This window comes from Lagopus leucura, unplaced genomic scaffold, assembly GCF_019238085.1.
Source record: "Lagopus leucura isolate 7727_CA_CO unplaced genomic scaffold, USGS_WTPT01 35437-0_obj-0_obj, whole genome shotgun sequence".
Lineage (NCBI taxonomy): Eukaryota > Metazoa > Chordata > Aves > Galliformes > Phasianidae > Lagopus > Lagopus leucura.
This window is the reverse complement of record NW_024968076.1, coordinates 30,865-56,261: the sequence shown is the minus strand read 5'-3', so window position 1 is coordinate 56,261 and position 25,397 is coordinate 30,865. Positions and strand designations below refer to the sequence as shown.

Below are 25,397 nucleotides of genomic sequence, written 5' to 3'. Positions count from 1 at the left end.
TTCCGACAGCGAAGTTCAAACGCAGCTGCCGGCCGGGCTGCGTTCTGTGCAGCTGCTGGCTGCCCCGCTCGCTTTCGACCCGGCGCTGCTGTCCTGGCAGCCGTCCGAGCGCGGTTCCGGTATGTGGCAGAGGCCGGGTCGTCCTGGAAAGGGGGCTGGGGGGCTGGGAGCAGCGCTCCGTGTGTCTGCGCTGAGGCGGCGGGGCTCATCGGCGGAGCGGCCCTTCCTCGGAGCGGCGCGCGGGGTGGGATCGGAGCTGAGGCGGCTCTGCTAACGGACAGAGCGCTGCTGGGCCGCTTGGCTCTATGGGGAAAGGCTCCCGTTGCTTCCTAATGAGGTTCAGCAAGGCCGAGTGCCGGGTCCTGCCCTTTGGCCACAATAACCCCATGCAGCGTTAAAGGCTTGGGGCTGAGTGGCTGGCTGACTGTTAAGAGGAAAGGGACCTGCGCGTGCTTGGTTGAACACGAGCCAGCAGCGTGCCCAGGTGGCCAAGAGGGCCAACGGCCTCCTGGCCTGCATTAGAAATAATGTGGCCAGCAGGGGCAGGGAGGTGATCATCCCCCTGTACTCAGTTCTGGTGAGGCTGCACCTCGAGTACTGTGTTTGGTTTTAGGCCCCTCACTGCAAGAAAGACATTGAGACCCTGGAGAGTGTCCAGAAAAGGGCAGCGAAACTGGTGAGGGGTCTGGAGCACAAGTCTGATGAGGAGCGGCTGAGGGAGCTGGGATTGTTCAGTCTGGAGAAGAGGAGGCTCAGGGGAGACCTCACTGCACTCTACAATTTCCTGAAGGGAGGTTGTGATGTGAGGAGTATGGCCTCTTCTCCCAGGCAACAAACAGGACTCAAGGAAATGGCCGCAAGTTGTACCAGAGGAAGTTATGGTTAGACATAAGCAAGAACATTTTCTCTCAGGGAGTGGTCAGGCATTGCAATGGCTGCCCAGGGAGGTGGTGGAGTCGCCATCCCTCGCTGTGTTCAATAGGTGTCTGGATGAGGAGCTGCGAGATCTGGTTTAGTGCTTGTGGTAGCAATGGCAGTGGGAGGACGGTTGGACTGGATGATCTTGCAGGTCATTTCCAACACTGTGATTCTACGATTCTGAAAGCTGTAGTCCAACCCTGCTGCTGCTTTGCAGCACAAAGCCCTGAGGGGTGCTGTGTACTGTTAGCATAAGGGAAGTCAGAGCCATGCAGTGTGATTTGTTATTGCTAGGTGAGAGGGGACGAGCCTTGGTGAGGAGATGGGCAGTGCTGGAGCTGCCAGAAGTGTCCCTTCTGCTTCTAAGAGTGTGTCCTAAGTAGGATGAGAACGCTGCTGGCTCTTCCTCACTGCAGGTGCTTGGAGGATCTCAAGGTCTTGCAGAATCCAGGATGTCTGTCAGCGACTACCAGGAAATTCTCAAGTACTATGAATTACATGAAACAATTGGAACGGGTAAGCGTGATCTTTGTACAAAAACAGCGTGCCTAACAGTCTGACTCACCACTCTCTTTATCTTAGAATAGATTAACTGCTCTTATAAGATCCCTATGTCAGGTTTCACGTGTATAAACTTGAAATTGAATTTTGAAACCAGTTGGAAATTGATTATGCTGATCACCTCGTCCTCTAATTAAAACATTACACACAATGTATGCTAGGTACTCTGCTTTCCCTGTAACTTTATATTAGAGAAGAATTCACACTCAACTTTAAGCATCTGTGTTTTGAATTTTAGGTGGTTTTGCAAAGGTAAAACTCGGACGGCATCTTCTTACTGGTGAAAAAGTTGCAATAAAGATCATGGACAAAGTTGCGTTAGGGGTAAGCCAAAAGATATTTAAGTACAATAACACCTTCTGTTGGAGTTGTGGAGTTCTCAAGAACACAGGGAGGTGTATAAAGAAATGCAGCCTACTAGTGCCACTGCCTTTTGAAGGATGCTGTAGGATTGGAAAAAGTTCAACAGAACACCACAAATCTTGTGCCTCGTTGTTCAGAGGGCAATGCTCTCTGGCTGTAATAATGTTGAACTTCCTCCATTTTACAGCAACTTTAACAAAATGCTAATGAAAACACTAGATTTTTACATTTCAGTTTTTGCAGATGTGTTCCAGAATTCCTATGGGAGTACTGAGCCGTGGCTGAGTTGATGCTGAATTGTGTACTGTCACATACAGGCTTTGACTTCTTATGTTCCACAACAGTCAGATGTGGTACCTGGTATGCCGAATTAGTGATTTCATAGCTTGCTTTTATGGTCTCTTTAGGATGACTTGCCTCGTGTTAAAACAGAAATTGATGCCATGAAGAACTTGAGTCATCAACATGTTTGCCGATTGTATCATGTCATAGAGACATCAAAGAAAATATTCATGGTCTTAGAGGTAAGAAATGGTGTTTCTGCCACGCTTAAGGCTACTGTTTTTATCTTTAGCCATAGACAATAATACAAAAACGAAGCTGAAATGAAATGATTCTTAAATATCTCAATGGTGAATGGGTTCAAGATTCATTGGTTTTAGAATTAAGTAGAAAATGTTCTATATTCTGTCTCTTTGTAAAAGCCCCTAATCAGCATTCACAGTAAGGGAACTGGTTTTAATTCCTAACTTACATTTCGGTTTTTTAAAGTAGCATCTGCAAGGTCTGCAGGACACCAGAGCCCCCAAGCTGTTGCCATCTCCTGAGTGATTTGTGCCACCCACGACCCTGAGTGCAGTGCCTCAGTTACCAGATTGGAGGCAAGAGTCAGATTCCTTTGTGTGGGCTGCCACAGTGGCGGCCCATGGCATAACTGGGCCGCTCGTGTTCTGCTCTGATTGAGCACAGGGCATGGAAGAGCGTCCTGCACGTGCTGCACGGTGCTTTCTGTGCTCTCATTGTTACTTACCTTTCTCTGATCCATTCTAAATACGTTTTCAGATAACTTTACCTTTCTGGTTGTATTGTATCACAGTATTGTCCCGGAGGGGAGCTTTTTGATTACATTGTTTCTAAGGACCGCCTTTCAGAAGAGGAAGCTCGAGTCTTTTTCCGACAGATTGTTTCAGCAATTGCTTATGTTCACAGTCAGGGTTACGCCCACAGAGACCTCAAACCAGTAAGTCTGAACTGCATTCAGTCTTTCATGAAGAATAATGAATGTGTTTTTATTTTTCCATTGGGAGGGAGAGTGATGTATCCCTTTGTTGTGGTTTAGCCTGGCAGGGGGTTAAGTATCACACAGTGCTTCACTCACTCCGCTCCTTTCCAGTGGATTGCAAGGGAGAATTGAAGGGGGAAAAAACAACACAAAGCAGAACTCATGGGTTGAGATAAAATTATTTACTGAGATAGAGGAAAGGAAAAGGATAACAGTTATGATGAATGCAAAAGCAATTGCTCACCACCTACCAATCAATGTCCAGTTAGCCTCCTAGTAGTGGAAGAGATTTACGTGATCTAATGGTCTAGCATTAAATGGGGAGGTTGCTGGCCCTGCATGTGGCAGAGGGGTTGGAGCTTCTTGATCCTTGAGGTCCCTTCCAACCCTGGCCATTCTGTGATTCTGTTACTGAACCTGCTGCTCCGAGAATCCTGAGACCAAGTTTCTCAGAGCTTTTTCCATTTTCAACACCTCCCTTGTGGGCGTTTAGAAGCTGCCATGAGGTTCCTCTGCACTCTGAACAAACATCTTTCTCTCCAGTTTCTCTTCACTGAGTGGGAGCTTCAGCTCCCTGCACTGACTGGAGGCCAATCACAGAATTTGCTTCAGGCTGTTATCCTTCCTGGCCAAAAACTAGATACAGTATTGTAGATGTGATCCAATGAGTGTGAAGCAGGGGTGATTTGTCCTGGTCTGGTTGTGCTGCTTTTGAATGCAGCCAATTATATTGTTGTGCTTTTTTTTTTTTGTCAGAACGCACTGCTGGCTTGCATTCATCTTGTGGTCTATCACCACTTGTCCTCCTAGCCCCCAGGCCCTTGCTAATAGAGACAAACTAGTATTTCCCACCTGGGTATTGGAAGATGGGTATTTGTTAGCAGTCAGTGAAAATCTCTAAGAGAGAGAGGGCTTTTAGTGGACTGCTAATCAGCGACCACAACAAGAAATAACAGAAGAGAAAATATGTTTCTTTGGACACTCAGGTGAAAATCATTCCTGACTGCTTTTTCATTCACCAGGAAAATCTGCTAATTGATGAGAAACATAATTTGAAGCTGATAGACTTTGGGCTCTGTGCAAAGCCAAAGGTAAGAGTAACTTAAATATAACGTGCCCCCAAGTAATGCATGTTTGACCACAGTGTGCAACAGGGACTTGTCCAAGCACCTTAAATTCAAGCTGCTTCTGTGGTTGACATGCAGTTGCATCTTGCTTGGAAGGGCCTTAGCTGTGTGAGAGTGGTGAACAGATTGCTCAGAAGCACAGATTCTTTTCTCTACCCAGACTTCCTATTTTCATAGTCTAAGTTGTGGATGATCTTGTAGGTGTGTCACCTGTCTTATGCAAGGGCCTGTCGTAGGAGCACTGGGCTGGCATGCCATTATCTCTTCTGAGGAACTGCATGTAGGTTGAGATTGTGGATAGAACCAAATGAGTTTTGCAGGTGACAGACAGATCCTGTGGTTGCATATGCTTGAACTGAATTGTTTCTTGATCTTAAAACTGCTTTCTAGGAGCCTTTACTTAACATGCCAGATGGGTGCTGGTAAGAAAGAATTCAATGGGAAGACTGCCTTCCTGATTCAAACAGAATTACTTACCCTCAAATCGCTTTTCCTGGCCAAATTTAGAGCCTCTCGCAGGTAATCAAGGCCAACAGGCTGTTGTCCCAGTGGTATAATGTCATCTTGCTCTGACCTGTTTAGAACAAAACCCAAGTAAACTAGTAGGATACTCTGAATAAGGAAGTATTCTATCAGTTGTTCTTTGTGAAGTTTGTAAAGTTATTGCTTTGGATTGTTCTGAATGACCTGCGACCTCAAACACAACAGCTCTTGCATGGCTTCTTTCTCAGTTTTGTGTTTGCACAGACAGTTCACCTTAGTAGATGATCAGCTAAGGGAAATAATGCATCATGCCAAGGATACATCAGATAAGTGAGCAGCTTGGGATCTGTACATTTATACAATACTCATATATTGTCTTAGACAATATTTGCTCAGTGAGGTCGCCTATTGAAAGCAAAATTATAATGAATGAAAATATGCTCAGGAGAAGAAGCCTGTGAGGCTTCTCAAGTGTCACTACTAGAAAGCATAAACTCTGTTAAATTAAACTCTTCTGTTTTCTGTGCTATTCCAGGGAGGCCTTGATTACCGCCTGAACACGTGCTGTGGAAGCCCAGCATATGCAGCACCAGAGCTGATCCAGGGCAAAGCCTATATTGGCTCAGAGGTATGCAGACCAGAGTTGGTTTGTTTTGCACCTCTCCCCTCTTTCCCTCCCCAGAGAGCGTTTAAAGGCAGTGCAGCTCAGATACGCTCACTTGGTTCCCCTCCTGAATTCTGGGTTGCGTTGCTCAGCAGCTCTCAGAAGCTGTCAGTGGCCACAGACTGAAAAGTGCAGTGGGCTGCAGTTCACACAGCTGGCTGGTTTGTCTCTGCCTGATCCTCATCTGTCTCCACCAATTGTTCCCTACTTTGGGGCTCTACAAAACAGCAACTTCAGAGATCTCCTTCTATTACTAAGCCATTGAAAGAGCAATTTGCTCTGTTAATTATCCATCATTGGTCAAACTTTTGTGTGGTCTCAGGATCTTACATGTTTTGTCAGACTTGTCTTTAGCTTCCAAGTTGTGTGTGAAGACTTGCTTCCATTGTAATGCACAATGTACTAAAAATTGAGAGATGAAAACGTGAGGAGTTTTTCCAGCTTTGATTTCATATCTGGGATTTTGGAACCCACTACTTGCAGTTGTTCATCTGTCCAAACTGGTCTAGGGCATACTTCCCTCATACTTCTTGAATTGCTCTGCTGTTAAAGATGGAGCAATTCTTTCAGGTACCATTGCACCACTGCTGTTGGCTTCTAATTCTTGCTTTGTTTTCCACAGACTGCTTTTCAAGCCTCCTTCTTCTTTACAGTCAAAGTGAGAACTGTGAGGTGTACGAACCTTGTTGTACCTATACATAAAGAGAACAGCAGCAGAGCCTCACAGGTGATTGTGCTGGCAGCTCTCGCTGTAGCCAGTAACTGTGCCAAATCCCTTCTGATGGGTTTGATTTCGTTTTTGCCAGTGAAATCCTTGTGGATAGAAGGCACTGCAGCAGGGTGATGAGTTAAGAAGATATTAGTAGTTTTAGTAGTGCTTTAAGTTGAATGGAAGAACAATTGAATAAGGTCCTATGCTTTCTCTGAGACCATAATTTTTTTTTTCTTGAGGAAAAGAGCCAGCTTTTCTTGGGCTGTGTGTGGCCTTTGGCAAGGGCAGACAATACAGTCTGTCAGTAAACCATTTTAGGTGCTCCAGGTTTGTAAACTTGCCCTTTTGTTTTTTAGGCAGATATTTGGAGCATGGGTGTACTGCTGTATGCTCTGCTGTGTGGGTTTCTTCCTTTTGATGATGACAATGTGATGGCACTCTACAGGAGGATAACAGTAGGTATCAATGGTGCTAGAATACACTGAGAAGGGAAATAGCTGAGCATGACAAGAGGCCTTGCTTTTCTGATGGCAGAGCATGCTGAGCTGTGCTGTGGGTGGAAAGGACTGTCTGCTGAACATTGCCCCTCTTTTTGCTGCTTTTTCCACCACTATTTTGTGGATTTGGTTCTGCACTTGGTTGGCTAGCACAGCACTGTAGCCTGATTCTATAATACGATAGCATACAGAGTTTAAGGAGAAGTATTTTCTTGCCAATGGACTAGATTTTTGTGTCTGGTTCTTCAACTGGCTGCTCCCTATACTACCTGTAGTAAAAATACAAATGCATTGTCTGATTTACCTGAAATGAATTTTATTTATTTATATTTCTTTATGTTATTAAATGCCAGCTTTTCTCATGTCTTGGAAGAGCAAAGTTCTGCATCTGCTATCAGAATTTCCTCTTCCAGAATCAGGAGGAAATGTAGGACCCCATTGGTTGCCTTCAAATTTCAGCAGTTGGTTCTGTTTCCTGTCAGAGTGCACAACAACCTGAGCGTGTTAATCAGTGACACGGCTTCTTAGTCTGGTGTGAACTATGTGTGCATTGAGACTTTGTCCATTTGTAAGCAGGACTTTGTCCATTTCTGCAGGACTGCAGGAAACCCTTCGTGCTTATCATTACTCCAAGATGCAGAATGTGGCAAATGGCAAATGATCCAACTGCTTCTGCTGTTCGTTTCCTTAAAATTGTGGATAGTTTTGGACTGAGAGTTTGTAAGCAGAATGGAGCTCTTAAAGCTGTCCAAGATTGTTTCTGCACCATTTAGTTCTGTCTGTCTGATGCACAGAGCTGAGAGCTGCTTTGCTTGAGCTGGTGGAACTTGCTTAAGTGAACTGGGATGAGCAAGTTTCAGAACTGAGTCAGAATGCAGTAAAAAATGGATAATCTCACAAGTATTAAGATACTGGCTTGCTATTTCTGCACTGAATTTGTTTTAATTTTATGTGGCTGTGATCTGAAAAGTGCTTGAAATGCAGACACCGAGGCATTGTTGTGTAATTGACTGTCACACGTTACAGATCCTGAGATATCCTGGAATCTAAAACTCAGAACTGGTTTAAGTCTACTGCTTGAATCCAATCAGGATCACAGCATCTGTGTTCAGTGTTCTTTTCCCTGTAATGCTCCACATCACTTCATTTTGGGAATACTTCAGGAAATGGACTATGTGCCATAACTGTTGTTAGCACAAAGTATTTCTGGTGTGATCTTACCATTTTGTAGCTCTTGTGAGCAATTCCCCTTCCAGCATTGCCCTCAGCCAAGCACGTGTTAATTTTTAGCATTAATTTATTCAAGCTATTCTTAAAGCAGAGTTTGCATGTCTGTTCCTACGCTTTGAAAGAAAGGAGATGTCAGTATCATCCAAACAATATAACAGTCCTTTTGAGCTAGTTGTTCAAGGTTCATTCTAGATCCTCTTTTATTACAGTTATTTTGTTTTCATTAACTTTTTTATTGCAGAGAGGAAAATACACTGTTCCAAAATGGCTTTCCCCTAGCAGCACGCTGCTACTTAACCAACTGCTACAGGTAAAAGAGCTGCTTCTATTCAGATTGATGTACAAAATGCTGTTGCATGAGGTCAAAACATTGATGGAGTGCTTAGAAAATATTCAGTGTTTAAACAAGTTAAACTGTTCCACGCCTGATTTCCTTGAAGAAAAGGTTAGCATTGCCTTGTGCTGAAAATTCTCAGTAACGTAGTACTAGTTACTGGTTATAGAAATAATTAGTTTTAATAATTAATCAGTCTTCAAGCAGCTTGCATTTGAATGTTCTTAATTGTGCTGTGTAATTAAAAGTGATCTGTACACAAAAGCTGTTTCATAAAGGAAGCTGAACGTACTGAGTGTGCCTTGGGGCTTGTATCTATGCAGTCTCAAACACAAAATGGTCGTGGAACATTTACTGTAACCATAGGTTCTGCAACTGTTTTTCACAGCTCAGGTGTTTGACCTTCCTTCTGGTGAAGTGAATAAATACTGCTGGTCTCTATTTGTGCTTCTGGACACCTTGAAGTTCTTAGGAAAAGAATAACTGTCTCCAGTTCTTGATGATATAAGTAACAGCTTGAATGTTGCTGCCCACTAGGTAGACCCAAAGAAGCGGATTACAGTTAAACACCTGTTAAATCACCCTTGGCTCATGCAAGGTTATTCTGATGCTGTTCAGTGGCAAAGTAAATACCCAGTAAGTACATTTACCTGAAGAAGCCTAAGTATTTTCTGGAATCTTTTCTGGACCAGTGGCATCCTCACAGAATGGGAGTGATAACACATTTCTTCAGAGGCTGCTGACAAGTGGTGACTCTCAGGGTCCACTTTGGCACCTTCAACACCTTTGTCAGTGACAGAGAGAATGAAACTAGAGAGCACCTTCAGAAAGTTTGCAGGCAGCCCCGTGCTGAGAGGTGCAGTGGATCAAACAGGAGGTAGGGATCTCATCCTGGTGGTACTCAAGGCTGGGTTGGATGAGGCCCTGGACAGTTTGATCTGGTGAGTTGCAACTTTGCAACTTGGAGCCTGATGGTCTTTAAGGTCCCTTCCAACTCAAGCTGTTCTATGATTCTCTGGTGCTGTGCTTGTGCTCCTTATCTCTCAATTGTCTGACCTGTGTGAGAGGTTGGTGGGGGTGGGAATTGGGTGTGTGAGGGAGATTCTTGCTGCAGATACTGAGAAGTTGCTGTGTATTTGCAGCCAATGGCTGCTGCTGGCCTCTGGGTGCCACTGCTTCTCTGAAGAACAGCTGTGCTGGTCGTACACCACCGTGTGCTGTGCATGCCATGCAACTGAATAATTAAGAGGGGACAGAGGTGTAACTTGTGCTCTAGTGAAAATCTCATCTGCTGACAGGCTTTTGTACTTGAACGCAGAACCTGCTGCCACTGAGGGACCAGTTGCTGAAGTGTGGTGACTCTGTTTACTCCTTGCAGTATTTAGCCCTGATGCTAACTATTTAAAATAGAAAATCTGGAATTGTGGCTAATTGTTGACTTGATTGCTGCATATCAGAAGACTATCTGATATGGTGGTGATATTGGCTATGTGAGATGACTTGGAAGCTGTTTCTTCAGTACAGGTCTTGTTCTTGCAGCTGGGGCACCTTGATGAAGACTGTGTAACAGAGCTTTCTGTGTTTCACAACCAGAGCAGAGAGAGTATATCAACATTAATATCAGAGGTAATGAATGTATGTCAGTAATTTATTGTATTTAAGCTCACTACTACAGTAAATAACCTTTCTGTATTAACAGACTCTAATGCTCACTTATTCTCAAATGTGAAATATTTCATACCTTTCAGACCTGAGGTACCCCTGCTGAACTCCACAGTCTATCTGTAGCTAATAACTACATTTCTGAAGTTCACATTTATTCTTTTTCTCCTTTAATTGTGTTTTCTAAGGCTTTCTGTTATTTTCTACCATGCTAAAATTCTTAGGAATCTCTGGAAGTCCAGACAGACTCAAAACAGAAACTTATGGATAAATAACAGTTGTCACGTGCTGGCTGAACACACTGCTCTGAAATGTTTCATTAATAAGTGGAAAATACCAACACCTCACTCAGACAACCAAACAAGTTTTGGGAATTACAACTCACAAACTCTAAAAGAAATGAATCCATTTCAGCAACTTATGAAAATAAATGAGAAAAGCTAAACTGAGTGCTTCTAGAGATGCTGTATAAATGTAAATAATGATATTCCAAGCTGTAGAGGAAATCTAAAACACAGTGTGTACTCTGGCTTTTATCTGAATCTGAAAATTGTTCCTTGAAGTTGAATTGTCTTTCTATTAAATAGAAAGTGGTAGAATTTGGAAGGATTGTTAGGATTTCCATATAACTTTAGTAGGAATAGATGTAAAATGTAAGTTTTACCTGGGAGAGATCATTTGTGGAGTCACTGCTACTTTTCTTCAGGTACAGGAAATAATGAGAACAATCTACTTCCAAGGGGAAGGAGTTCTTCCATGTTAGTCTGTGATGTTTTCAGTTTCTTATCAAAGGACTGCTAATGCCTTATAAGTAATTCAAGCCAATTGTACTACACTGTGAGTCTGTCAAGCAATTTACCCATGGTTCTCATAGCAGTCAAAAAGCTGCTGAAAATCAAGCTGAATGTTGATGCTCCTTGGAGCTGGGCTGAAACATGGCCCCCAAAAATGGGAGTCCAGCTTAAATACTGTGCAAAATGCATTATTAGGAGCTTTGCCATTCACTTCAGTAGAGAGATTCTGGCACCAGCTTTACTTTTCACTTTCAGCAATTGTACTGCTCTCAAGCAAAAACAAGAGCAGTCTGCTTCTTTATCTTAAACTTGTTGTGTGAGCAGCTAAGGTCTGAAACTACCCCAATGTGATCAGACATGAAGGTTGCACGTCAAGGGGAAAATATTCCAGATGTGCAGAAACGTTCAGAACGCTAAGCTTTCTTTGTACTGACAACTTCTCTGAAGAGATCTAAATACTCTTGTTTTCTAGTGGAACTATGACCAGATGTCAGCAACCTATCTCTTGCTTCAGTCCAGGAAGGTTCGTGGCAAGCGCATCCACTTAAGGATTCCATCACAAGCAGCACATGCCAGTACAACACAGCCAGCAAATCTGGGGGTAAGTGTTAGAGTTCAGCACAACATTTGGTAAAAATGCTGCTGTGTGCTCAAGCTCTGCCTGGGTAAACAGCCTGGTGGCCCAAACATCTGTAAGAGAGATGTGTGCAGCCAGTCTTGGTCGTCAAATCTTGTTCTGTGATAAGGCCGCCCACTTTGTGTATGAAGGCAGAGGATGTGATCCTTCTAGATTTCAGGGAGGCCTTTGATCCTGTCCCCTGTGGCATCCTTCCAGACAAGTCATCCAAGTGTGAGATGGGCAGGTACAGGCTATACTGAGTGGCTCAGTGGCAGAGCTCAAAGAGTCACAGTGAATGGGGCTACGTCTACTGTAGGCTCTCACTAGTGGTGTTCCCAACACTCCACTTCTGGGCCAATCCTGTTCGACATTTTAATCAGTGACTTGGATGCAGGCAAGGCGTGCATCCTCTGCAGGTTTTCTGATGATATTTCACTGGGAAGTGCTGGAGGCTCCCTGGAGGATATGAAGCCTTGCAGAAGAATTTAGATAGATCAGAGCATTAGGCAGTCAGGAGTGGCATGGAGTTCAGCAGAGGAAAATGCCAGACACTGTACCAGCAATGGAATAAGGACAAAGATACAGAATAGGAGACAAGTGTCTGGAGAGCAGTACTTCAGGACAGGGTCTAGAGGTGGTGGTGACAGCAAGTTTAACACCAGCCAGTGGCGTGCCCTGGCAGCCAGGAGGAGGGGAACAAAGCTGCTAACAGGACTGGAAGGTGTGTGCTCTGGGGAGAGGCTGAGGGCACTTGCATTGCCTGGTCCAGAGAACAGAAGGCCAGGAGATGACTTCTTTGCTCTCTGCAACTCCCTGAAGAGCAAAGTGCAGAGGAAGGTGCTGTGTTTACCTGGGAACCAATGACAGGAAGAGTAGGAATGGCACTGAGCTGCACGAGGGGAGGTTCAGACCAGACAATAGGAAACACTTCTTTACTGTTAGTGCTGCAGCTGCTGATACAGGCTTCTTAGGATGGTGGTTGGTTCCCCACCAAAGCAAATAAAAGCCATACAGAGTTGAAGTTAAACAAGAAACTCGAGGTGATTGTCCTTGAAGAAGGACCTTGCACAAAGAAATGGCCTTTTGCTGCATGTTCCCAACCTCTCACTCAGTCATGTAGACCAATAGTTCTATGGAGGTTGGAGATCTTTCTGCTCTGGATTGGTTCCTCTCATTGTTTCTTGGTGGGCTGTTTTCTCCAATCTTCAGGACTATAAGATCTGCCAATGCTTGCAGAGTCTCAATTTCATCTTTCTTGCTTCCTTATCTTGCAGTTAGAGTAAGCTCTGTGGCCTTCCTTACTTGCAGCTGGGTGAAAGTCCAGTGTCCTCGGGCTTCAGCAAATTTAATTGCATCTTCTAAGCAAATTCTGTGCAAGATTATTCTATTCAAGTAGCACAACAAATTAGAGAACAAGAATAGCCTTATGAATATACAATCATAGAATAGAATCATAGAATGGTATGGATTGGAAGTGACCTTTAAGGTTAGCTACTTCCAAACCCAAGCTATAGGCAGGGATACCTCCCTCTAGACCAGGTTGCACAGAAGTCCTATCCAGCCTGGCTCTGAATGCTTGCAGGCAGGAGGCATTCACAACCTCACTGGGCAACCTGTTCCAGTGTCTCACTGCCCCACAGTAAAGAATTTCTTCCTAATATGTGGTCTAAACCTACCCTGTTCCAATTTAAAGCCATTTCTCCTCATTCTGTTGCTACCTGCCCTTATAAAAAGTCCCTCCCCAGCTTTCCTGTAGGCCCCCTTCAGATACTGGCAGGCCACTGCAAGGTCTCCTTGGAGCCTTCTCTTCTCCAGGCTGAAGAGCTCTAGCTCTCTCAGCCCTTCCACACAGGGGAGGTGTGTGATGAAAGCTTTCAGTAGAATTGCAGCCATAATATAAACCATTACTTGAACTCTGGATTTCTGTGTAAAATTGGTAGCTAGCTAGCTGAACGTGCTATTTTGTGTAAAGACAAGCTCTCCAAATAAATACATTATTATGCATCTGATTCACTTGCATGTAAATCATTTCAGATCATTCACACAGCTGCTGTGTCACACTGATGAGATCTAAGATTACTAGTTCTGCATAACAGATCAAGTATCATAAGAGTTGCTGAAGAGGTACAGTGTGATTTCTGTGGTCACAGTGGGTTAGTCTTTCACACCCAGATCATTGGTTTTTCTGGGTTCAGCAACAGTGACGTTACTCTATCTCTGCTTGTGGAATGGGTGCCAGGTAAATTAGGTCTGACTAATACTGCTATTTAAAATATGCATTATGCCTCACATACGGTTGTGAAAATCATGCCCACATAAAGCAGCAGCCTATTAGTCCTTCTACAGTAGTCAGAACAAACTTTACCTGCCTGCCTGTAGATAATGCATGTGAATACCTCAGCCTGCCAAAATACCCTACGTAAGTCATCACAGAGCTTCCCAGAACTTCCCTAGATCTGCTGTTTCTGCTCTCACTAGTAATGAGACACGGGATCATTGTGATATCTGTGAACACAGGTCTGGAGGCACTGTGTCTCTGTTCTGTGTCAACAGAACATAGCTTCCAAAAATGCTTCCTTTCCATCTCAGGACTGATGAGGTAGCTGTATGCAACAGTGGCAAAGTGGTATGAAATAAGTCCATGGAAGAGATGTTCCTGAAACCATAACGAGCTCTTAAAACAAAGGAAACTTTGATACCACAGTCACACGTGGTGTGAGACGTGAAGGTTAGCAATCTTGACTGAAGAGCTGGATTCCATGATTCAGTAAGGAGCTTTTACCTGGGCTTGCTCACAGGCTTCCAAACGCCGCTTCAAGCAGTGCTGCAGATTGCACAATCATAGGTTTTGGATATGACTTGTTTACCTTCGTGTGAGCCACTTTCAGACCTCACTGCATTCTTTTCTTCAGTTCTTTCCAGGCTGTTATTTGACTTTTGTTGAAAAGAGCTTGTGGTCCAAGTCTCCCAATGGAAGGCTCTGAGATGCTGCTCTTGTTGACACAGGTTGTAAAAGATGACTGGAGCTTTAAGAATAATTTCCCTTCTGCTCTTGATACAAATGTCAAATCCACGATTACAATATTAAGAACATGATACAAAAGTTGGGGCTGTTGGCATGTGGACTGCCATGAGCTGTTAGCCATAGTTAGGAACTTGCAAAGCAATCATATTTAGATTTTACTGGTATTATTTTTTTCTGATGAAATCTTCCTTTTAATCCTGCAAAATAATCTCCACTGAACGTTTCTTTTCAGTCTGAAAAGGCTGTGACATCTGAAGATGTGCCAGGTTGCAGCCATGTGCCAGATGTGTTTGGATCCATGGAATTCTCTGATGCAGCTTCATTGTCTGAAGAATCTCCACTGGAAGAGTTTATTCTGAATACTCACAGAACAAAGCAGGTGTCTGAAGATCCAGTGCTAGTTTCCAACAGAAAAACACAATTCTTAATCCAGAAATCTACTTCTCATTGTATAGAATGCTTATTACATACTTAAGTATCTAGCAGACCTTGACCGAAGGGAGATACAGATTGAGCAAAGAAGTATGTTGAGCATAAATTTTGGTGCTTCTACCTGTAGACCATGGTTTATTTGATGAGAACCTTAACTTCAGTGTTCGGTTTGCACAGAAACAGCAAATAAGGGAAAGAGTAAAGGAGTCAGTGAGGATTTTAAAACAAAATGGGAAGTGATAAGGCACAGTTAGTAAGATTTTGGAGTTAGGCAAGAGGCGGACAGAGCTTTAAAGGCACTGACAGAAATTCAATCTCTCTGTATTGGACAAGAAAATCCACAGTGAAGCAATTCAAATTTTGCAGCTAAACCAAGTGATAATTCATAGTTATGTTTAGATATTTGGCGAGGACTAATCCTAAATGTAGAGTTTAGATGAACAAATAAAAAAATGGCACTTGACAATCTATAAGAAGCAAACTCATTCTAGGAGAGAATCAGAGGTACTGGAGAGTTTTTAACTATTTTGCTCAATAGACAAGTAGTGTATGATATTTTTATAAGCATGTCTGACCTGCTTAGATGTTAGAATTTCCTTGACAGTGACTTCTCTGGATGTGGTTGAAATGCCTTTTGTTACATCTCTGGCAGCGTTCAAGGCATGACACTCAGCTGGGTGATATGGAATTCACACCATCAACTCCAGTGACAAGAAAAGTGGCACCAAAGCACGCAAACAAAGAGAATGTTGATGCAGAGTCAGCATTAAGAAATGAGCTGCCCTTTGCACTTCCTGCTCCAAAGGCCTCCTTTGCAAAGAGTGAGGCAGACAAGCAAGCACAAGGCATGCCCTTTCAGGCACCTACTTCCAAAGGCAAGTCGTATCAAATGAAAACCCAGACGTTTTTGTAATTTAAATGTGAGCACAATACTTGTAGATGCTAAGCTTCTGTTTCTGGAAGATTTAGGTTTGAGGGTTTTTTGGTCACAGCTCGTACGCTCACCAGCCTGTACATCTGACAGTGCTCTGCAGGTGGTCCAACCATCCATCAGGGCAGGTCGCTCGTCTGTTCATCAGAGAACAACTCACAGCTTCACAAGGAGCGTGCCTTTGGATGCACTCGTTCCCCTCAGTCATCCATCACGAGACAAGTGCTGTGCTCCCAAAACTGGCACGTGGTTCCACTGTCCGTGGAAATCCAGTAGAAAATTTCTTCACTATTCATTATGGTTTTTGTTTTTTCTGGGCTATTTTGAGTGAAAGAAAAGGGAGTGCTTTTACTTACGTGTGCTTTTATTGCATCTTGCTTCTAAATTAAATGTTACCTACTGGATTCCTCATGATAGCATACCATATCCTTCCACATATCTGTTCAGCATGGCATTGAAAATACTTAGGCTAGCAGTGTAACACCTGCATTTATGTGAAGGACCACGGAAATGTGTCCATGCTCCATCAGCTCCTCTGAGCTACAAAAATGTTTTTCTCCAGCCTGTCTTAGTGTTGATACTGCATGTGTTCACTTTGCCTTTTAAAATACTATACATTTCTTAATATTGAAGATTCTTCTGTTCCAAGTGCTAGAAAATACTGTTCAGAGATGCTAGATCTTTGCAGGCTAATATGTTAGTAAGGGTTATTGAACATATTGCTGTCCTTTGTTAAGTGTTCAACGCAGCGCATTATGAAGGCTGGTTGTTCACACAGGTTTCATTTTTGTCTTAAGATTGCACATGATTTGTGATGCTGGTCTTACAGTAAGTTTAAAAAGTAAAAGTAGGTATTTCTTAAATGAGAAGCGCAGAAGTATGGTATCATTTTTGTTAGATATTGTGAGAGTTAATTAAAATGTTGTCGTTCTGTTGGAAGTTCTTACACTGGGATGGGCCAAAGCAGTACTTGGAGACATGATGAAAATGGTGGAAGTATCTCTAGGAAATGCTAGCACACCACTGTCTGGGGCCAACTGCTGCTGTTGAAGCCGAATCTCTGAGCTCTGCATTGAGTTGGCTCCACAAATTCAGAACTGCTCCATGTAACTCTTTTCCCACATGTGGATAATGGAAGTTTTTAGGCTGTTACTTAACACGTAGCATTAACTGTGGTAATGTAATTCACACCTTTCACCTTAAGGAAATGAGTTGATGTGGAATGTGACTTTTTGATGTAGGAAATTCCTCTGTTTGTCTGGAGACGGGGCAGAGCAGAGCAGTTAAAACCTATTTTATCACTCTGGAGATGCAGTCTAGAGATACGTAGGAGGCTGGCTTTAAAAAATAATTGCTAATCATGAGAAATCCTGACTGAAGAAAAGTAAATCCTCCAGTGCAAAAACATAAATGCTCTGATTTGGATACTTTCTTTCAGAGATCCAGTTCATCACAGTTACCCCAGTTAAGAAGCCCAAAATACCAACAAATACGTATGAACTGACAGCAGCTGAGGTTCTTCCTGAGAAGAGGTAAATGTCCAGTTACCTGTGCATGTTTTCTGTTTAGAGCAGTGCTATCTTAATCAGTGAACAGCCTAGGAAGCATTGTTCACAACAGCAAGCTGTATTTCCTTTATCTTGGTTAAAAGTTTCCTAAAACCTCTTTCTGTATTCACTGGGAAACACTGAAAGCAGGAAAAAAATAAAATTTAAAACTAGAAGTCACTCATCTTTGGAATGCATTCCTATTTTCATTACATAAATCCCATCTTGTTCCATTTTCCCTGAGTGCTGCAGTTTTAAAATGCATCTCTGAGCTTAAAGCTCAACTGACATGTAAGCAGAAACTCTCCTAATACACAGCACTTCCTTTTGTTCCTTCATTCTGTCCGACCTGGTAATGTTCTAATAGTGTGTCTGAAATAACTGCTGTCTGATTGCTGAGGAAAGGCCACTAATTAATTTGGTTTTGTGACAGGTGTCATTCTGTGGATCTAGATCTCAACCTAGCTCATTTGCAGAGCAGCCAAAAGAAGAGGAAGGCCAAACTATTTGGAAGTCTTGAAAGAGGCCTGGATAAAGTGATAACAATGCTTACACCAGGCAAAAAGAAGCGATTCAGTAGACATGGGCCAAGAAAACTTAAGGTATGTTTGCTAGAGAAATATTTTATGGAAATGATAGCATTAAACGTTTTCAAGAGCTATTAGGAATGGTCTTGTGAAGAATTCTGTGGTCTGGGTTGCCTGCACTCTATAGAAAACTGCACCTGCTCGTTCTGTTTTGCTGTTAATACAATGGCCCTGTTATTGCCCAGGGATTTAGTGCTGGCTCCAGCTCAGGTGAGTCACCAGCACCTCATGGGAGAGGGCTGAGCATTGCTTTGTGCATGCCATCTCACCACACTGGAGGGGATGCAGGATGGGTTTAAAGGAGCTGAAAACATTTAATGATGTTATTTCTGTAGAAATACTGCTGGCTTTTCCCTCTGCTGTGAGGGAGTTTTGATAACATTCCCTGCTAGCTGTTTTCCATAGGTCAGGAATGATGCACTTGGAAAGGAGTCCCAGGACCTTGTCTGGGATTCGATAGAATCCAAGATTAAAGTTAAGGCTTTAATGAATTCAGCTGGTGAAAGAATTTCTGATGCTGTCATTGTGACTTTTAATTTTCAAAGTTTTGGTGTCTCTGCACCCAAGCCCTTTTTTTATTACTTTTTTTTTTTAAGTTGCCCTGCAAAAATTACTTAGTGCATTGCATAGAACACTTTTACATGACATTAAGAACTTACGCCTAGCAAAGTTGATTCATAACATCAGTTTTAGATTTCTAGAATGCACATCCATAGACTTCTCCATGCAGTGAACAGAATCACATAAATCACCTGGCAGGAATTTATATTTGAATCTGTAGATGACGTTCAAAAAGCATGTGATTAATGTGAAGACAAGGCTTCACATTAATCATTCACAAAAAGAAACTGGTGCATCTCTCCAGCCAGCTGTCTCCTGGAGCTGTAGCTACAAGGGACATCTGCAGGACAGCCACAGAATCCAGGAGTCTGGAAGGGAGACCTCAGGAGATCATCCAGTGCAGCCTATGCTAAAACAAGTTCTCTACATTAAACAGCACTGGAAAACATCCGGGGGAGTTTTGAGTATCTCCAGAGAAGGAGACTTCAGTCTTTTTGGGTAGCTTGCTCCAGGGCTCTGACACCCTTGAAGTTGTTTCTCATGCTTGTATGGAACTTCCTGTGTTGCAGATTGTACTCATTGCCTCTTGTCCTGATGCTGATCACCACTGAAAATCATCTGACCCCATCCACTTGATGCCTATGATTCAGATATTTGTAAACATTGATAAGATGCCCCAGGTCTGTCAGCCTTTCCTCATAAGGGAGGCACAGCTAGGCTGTGCCACTGATCACAGCCCTCTGAGCTCTGCTTGTCACCAATTCTCAATCCACCTCACTGTTTAGTCATCTATCTTCCTAAGCTTACCTATGAGGATGTTACGGAGTCAGAAGCCTTGCTGAATTCAAGGTGCACAACATCCACTGCTCTCCCCCCATCTACCCAGCTGGTCATTACATGGTCATAGAATCCTTAGAGTTGGAAGGGACCTCTGAAGGCCATCTAGTCCAACTCCCCTGCAGTGTACAGCCACACGCACAGCTTGATCAGGTTGCCTGATCCAACCTCTCCTTGAGAGTCTTCAGGGATGGGACATCCACCACATTACGAGACAGCCTGTTCCAGTGCCTCACCACCCTCACTGTAGGAGAGTTTTTCCTTACCTCTACTCTAAATCTACCCTCTTTGAGCTTAAAACCATTTCCCCTCGTTCTGTCACCCCAAACCCTGCTGAAGAGTCTGTTCCCTTCTTTGTCTACTGGCCAGTCCATCCCTCAAACCCATGTCTTTCCAATTAAAGAGAAGTATGTTGTGGGGTCCCACGTCAAAGGCCTCATTGAAATTGAGACAGGTGATATCAGTGGCTCTTCCCTTGTCCACTGATGCAGTGACACCATCATAGAAGGCCACTATTTGGTAGAGCAGGATTTGCCCCTGATGAAGCCATGCTAATTCTCCTGTATCATCTCCTTGCCTTCCATGTGCTTTACTATGGAATCACAGGATGTCAGGGATTGGAAGGGACTTCAAAAGATCATCCATTCCAACCCCCCTGCTGGAGCAGAAGCTCCTATATTAGGTCACTCAGGAACACTTAAGGTGGGTTTTGAATGTCTCCAGAGAAGGTGACCCCACAACCTCTCTGTGCAGCCCATTCCAGTGCTCTGTTACCCTCACCATAAAGAATTTCTTTCTCGTATTTATGTGGAACCTCCTGTGTTCCAGCCTGTGCCCACTGTCCTTTGTGCTATTATTGGGTGTCTCTGAGCAGAGCCTGGCTCCATCCTCCTCATACCCACCCTTTACATATTTATAAACACTAATGAAGTCACCCCTCAGTCTCCTCTGAGCTGAAGAGGCCCAGCTCCCTCAATCTCTCCTCGTAAGGGAGATGCTCCACTCTCTTCATCATCTTTGTGGCTCTGTGCTGGACTCTCTCAAGCAGTTCCCTGTCCTTCTTGAACGGAGGGGCCCAGAACTGGACACCATATTCCAGATGTGGTCTCACTGGGGCAGAGTAGTTGGAGAGGAGACCAATCTCACCCTACTGCCCACAGCCCTTCTATTACACCCCAGGATGCCTTTTGCCTTCTTGTCCACAGGGGCACAGTGCTGGCCCACGGTCATCCCTCTGTCCTCCAGGTCCCTTTCCCCTGCTCTCCTCTCCAACAGCTCTGTCCCAACCTACCCTGGTACCTGGGGCTGTTTTTGTCCAGATGCAGGACTCTACGCTCGCCCATGTTACATCGCATTAAATTCCTCCCTGCCCAACTCTCCAGCCTGTCTGGATCTAGCTTCAGGAGGATCTGTTTCATGATCTTTCCTGGCACACAGACTGACAGGTCAGTAGTTCCCTTTTCAGTCATTCTGTTTAAATATGGGCATGATGTTACCTTTTTTCCAGTCTCCAGGGACTTTACCTGATTGCCACAACTTTTCAAATATCGTAGAGAATGGCTTGGAGGCTGCATCAGCTGATTCCATTCGGACTCTGAGATGCATCTCATTGGGACCCATAGACTTGTGCATATATAAAATAAATAGGGTGGATAAAATAAATGTGGATGTATAAAATCAAGTGGCACTGGATTGGTCAAACATGATTTCCCATTGGTGAACCCACGTTCACTACTCTTAATAACCCTCTTTTCTTTCACTTGCTTGGAGATGACATTAGAAGAAGCTACTCCATCATCTTCCCAGTGACAGAGGTGAGGCTTCCCAGCCCATGGTTTCTTGGCTTCTTGCCCTTTTTGAAGAGTGACCTGACATTGACTGTCCTCCACTCCTCAGGCCCCTGTCCTGTTATCTGTGACCTTTTAAAAATGAAAGAGAGTCGTTCAGCAATCTCTTCTTCCAGCTCCCTCACTGCTTGTGGGTGCATCCCATCAAAGGCCATGGATCTGTGTGCATTGAGTTTGCCTAGCCTATTTCTAATCAGATCCTTCTCGACCATCAGGAAGTTTTCCTTTCTCCGGACTCATTCTCTTACCTTCAGAGTCTGGGATTCTCTGGGGGTCTTATAAGTAATGACTAAAGCAAAGGCAGCATTCACTAACTCTGCCTTCTCAATGTCCTTTGCTGCCAGGATGCAGTGGGACCTCACTTTCCCTCACCTTCCTTTTGTTATTGATTTACTTAGAGAAGCTTTTCTTGCTGTCCTTGACCTCCCTCACCAGATTTAATTCCAAAAGTGTCCTAGCCTTCCTTGTTGTAACCCTGCACGCCCTGACAACATTCCTGTATTTCTACCAAGGGGACAGACCCTTTTTCACATTCTGTGGACTTTCTTTTTTCTATTTGAGATTTCCCATGAGCTCCTTGCTCATCCTTTAGGTTTCTTGCCACTGGTGCCTGATTTCTTACCCATAAGGATTCCCAGTCGTGAGCCTGGAGGAAGTGGTGCTTGAATGTCTACCAGCTCATGGGATATCAGGCCCTCAAAGTGGCCAAAGCTGGATCTCCTCAAGTCTAGGAGTGCAGTCCTAATTATTGCTGTCTTTCTTTGATGCAAGATCCTGTTATCAGCTGTCTCATGGTTGATGCATGCAAGGCTGTAATAAGGGGATTAATTTGTGTTCTGCAGTCTGGTTAAATGCAGTTTAGCTTCTGTATTCTGATATGGAAGCTTATCCAATTGGTGCTTTGTTAAATCTAAGATGGCATTGTTACCAGCTCAGCACATTTGGGACTACAAACCTACCCAGCTCATTTGACAAGCGGCCAGACTGCACCAATAATTTGGGATGCTGAGTGATCAGAAACAAATACAAGTGAAATTTTTTGCCTCTAGAAGCTTTTCTCATTCTGTATCAATTTCCCTTGTCCAAAGCATTATGCAGGATCACTGGTGCACTTCCATGGGCACTAGATCACAACAGTGGAAGATGAAACTTTATGTAATCTTTGCCTTTTGGTAGTTCTGTGTGTTCTGGGTTGAACAGGGAATTGAAGAGCTTTCTTTTTCTTTTTTTCTCTCTCCACCTTTACATCCACAGCCTGTGTTCATGTCTCAAGCTGTTTTACCTTCCTGTCTTCTCTGCTCTGTCTGTATGGCAGTTCCAGTATTTGTGAGATGCCAATTGGTGAACCCTCTCTCCTTCTACACGTGGGTGTCTGAAAGTTGCAGAAGTCACTTAGTGGACAAATCTGTTGTACACAGTATTAGACATGATACAAACAAACAAAACTGCAACCATAAGTTTAAGGTTGGAAATTACTTGTTGTTTTGTTGGGGTTTTTTTTGCACTGATGTTTCAGGGCTGGAAAAGCCTCATGGAACCTTGTGTGTTCCCTGACATCTGCAGCACTCAGTCTGAGCAAAGCAGCACAGCACAGGCAGTTCCCAGCTGCGTGCTGCTGTCACAGGGTACTGGAAATAAGGTTTCATGCCTGTCTTCTGTCATCCTGCCAAGCGAGCACTCGTGGCTGCATGCCTCTGTGCTTCCTGCCCCATCACTGCTGCTTTGGATTTTATGCTGACTTAGAACTTGCAGTGCTTTGATATTAGTTGTCCAGAACTTCTTGGTTAGCGTTCCTGCTGTTATTCCAGAGTCTTAACGGTGATCACTGGGGAGCTGAAGCATTTGTCTGCATGGTGGGATGTTCTGCAGCTTCCAGCATCAAAAGTTTCCGTAATATCTTCAGTTTCAGGAAAAAGATATATTCTATGATTCTGATTTTTTTTAATGAGCTGACTGCTTTTAGGCACACTATAATGTCACCATGACTCAACTGCTGAATCCTGACCAACTGCTGAATGAAATAATCTCTGTCCTCTCAAAGAAGCAGGTGGAATACATTCAGAAGGGGTAAGTGGAAAACGGAACGCCTTCACCTTGTACGTGCCTCAACAGTCAGTTCCATAGCCCTTCATAAAGCAAATGTTGTCATTTACTTTCTCTGTCCCACTCTGTAAAACACTTTCAGAAAAAGCATAGGAAACAGTAAATGGGTCTGTGCATGAAAAATTGTCCACACGATGCAAAACAGTGTTAAGTGAGTTAAATGAGCTCCCGTAGAGCTCTGTGATAATATGAAGCAGTAATGATGATGTAGCACTTAGAGGCTGGTGTGAGTGTTGTCTGCCCCTGTGAAACTGCAATACAAAAGGTGAGCTGTAATACACAGACAACTGGGAGAGAGGCTGTAACTGTAATGCCCATTCTTGCAGTTAAAACACACAAACATTTGGCCAAGAGGTCACAGAATACAGAATCCTCAGGGTTGGAAGGGACCTCTGAAGGTGCCACTGCTGGATTTGGGTGTCACAGCTCTCAGCTGACTTCACCAGGGGCTGTTTTCCCAGTCATGTGAATGCCAGTGGAGTACTGCAATGAAGTGCTTTTATTCATCTAAAATTGTCCAACGCCAGCTTTGAAACATGACGAAATGATTGTTCTGCTTCGCCTTTGTTTTGTACAGCTACACCCTGAAATGCCAAACAAAGCCAGATTTTGGCAAAGAATGCATGAAGTTTGAGCTAGAAGTGTGTCAGCTCAGCAAGAACGAAGCAGTTGGAATCAGGAGACAGAGGCTCAGAGGGGATGCGTGGGTCTACAAGAGGCTGGTGGAAGACATTTTATCCAGCTGCCAGGTGTGACTGCTGCTCGGAAAGCCACAATGCTGTGCTGAGACAGTTATCATTGTTTGTGAAAAAATCAGTCTGGAAAGGTGATTTGTGGCCTCCTTCACAGCTGTATTTGAGAAATCGCAGCTCTTACACTTTTATCCACCCCTTTCTGCCCACTGCATGTTTCCTTTTCTTACAAAAACTGTCAACTTATGCTATGTATTCTGCAACTGTAACTCGACTGAAATAAAATTCCTTAAACTACCCCCAGCTCCACTGCCCCATCTTTTGTATCTGCTATAAAAAAAGGAGTTATTGGTGTTGATGTGCTGAGGCTCATTTATGCACGATTCCAGTTATCAATAGATGTGGGACAGAAATGCATTTGCACAGTTCTCTTCTTGTCTCTGTGTAAGTAGGATTTATTGAGATCATTAGCTAGTCACAGCTGTGGATCACAGAGCTGAAATATGTGCTCAGTGCCATACCAAACAGAGCCATCTTCAGTAAATGGGAAGTCAGGAGAGCCAGGACTTAAACTGTGATCCTATGTAAAACATTGCTGCAGCTCATTACTGAGCCTCTGTGATGCTTAAAAAGTGAGCGTTCCTTCTGATGCTGTGTTCCCTGGTCGTTATGCTAAGAGTAATGCAGCACCTTTAAGTCATGCAGCACCTTTAAGTCGTGTGAGTGAAGGAAACGTCTCAGTTAGGTTTTGCAAGCAGCTGAGCAGGGTGCTGTGAGCAGTGCACAGAGAGCAGAGCGGCAGCCTCCTGCTGCTGCTCCCACAGCCCTCCTGCCGGGCGGCCCAAGGTCTCAGCCCAGGATGGGGACACAACCCCCACAGCCCCCTTTGCAACAAAGCTGAGCATGTAACCCAGAGAAGCGCAGACCCCTGAGGAGTCCTTGCCCGGATCACCCTGCTGCAACAAACGTTTCCATGCTCTCAGACGGCCCTGCTGATCAGTGGCTCTGACCAGGACTGGTTCCCATCACTTATTAACTTACTGCCCTTAATGACGAGGCACACTGAGAGAGGACTCTCCCACAGTCTCTCCAGATGCTATTAGCTTTGCTGAATGTAAAGGGGAAGCACTGATCCTAGGTTAATACAAACAACTTCTGAAATCTGCAGAACTAGGAAGGAAACACAGGAGTTGGTAGAGGCGTTAGGACATCCCTCATAAAACAGCACATCTCCAAAGCCTGGTTCCTTCTGTTATGCAGTTAAACCTTTATCCTGCATCAGGAAGGCATGAGAATGTGAGCACCAACCACGCTGATATCCAACTACGCAGCAGTGTGAGGGCAGCCATGCCGGAGCCTTTCTGCATACAAAAGCCCTCAAACACCTGGAAAGGGGCTGCAGCTCACAGCACTGTGCTGCAGGTTTTCCTTCATGACAGGAACTGCACTCTGTGCAGTATGTAAGACACATTATTGGCTCTTTCCTGGCTGAGGCTTTCTCATCCAGAAGCTACAAACAGGGGCTACAACGATCCACAGCCCTTCATGCATGAAGCAGGAGGATATATGCATCAGAATGGCTGACCAAG

At 44.0% G+C, this 25,397-nt stretch overlaps 1 protein-coding gene across 1 annotated transcript; it reads left to right on the top strand.

The window, feature by feature from the left end:
• On the top strand, positions 1-24,105 carry MELK (maternal embryonic leucine zipper kinase). The gene is made up of 18 exons (XM_042894219.1): positions 1-119; positions 1,335-1,434; positions 1,718-1,803; positions 2,250-2,366; positions 2,939-3,082; positions 4,147-4,215; positions 5,270-5,362; positions 6,467-6,565; positions 8,079-8,147; positions 8,709-8,807; positions 9,711-9,797; positions 11,100-11,228; positions 14,504-14,650; positions 15,356-15,578; positions 17,073-17,166; positions 17,615-17,783; positions 22,977-23,080; positions 23,694-24,105. Exons 2-18 carry the CDS (start codon positions 1,371-1,373, stop codon positions 23,869-23,871), a joined length of 1,971 nt encoding a protein of 656 aa, XP_042750153.1. The 5' UTR covers positions 1-119; positions 1,335-1,370; the 3' UTR covers positions 23,872-24,105.
• The last annotated feature ends 1,292 nt before the right edge of the window (positions 24,106-25,397 follow it).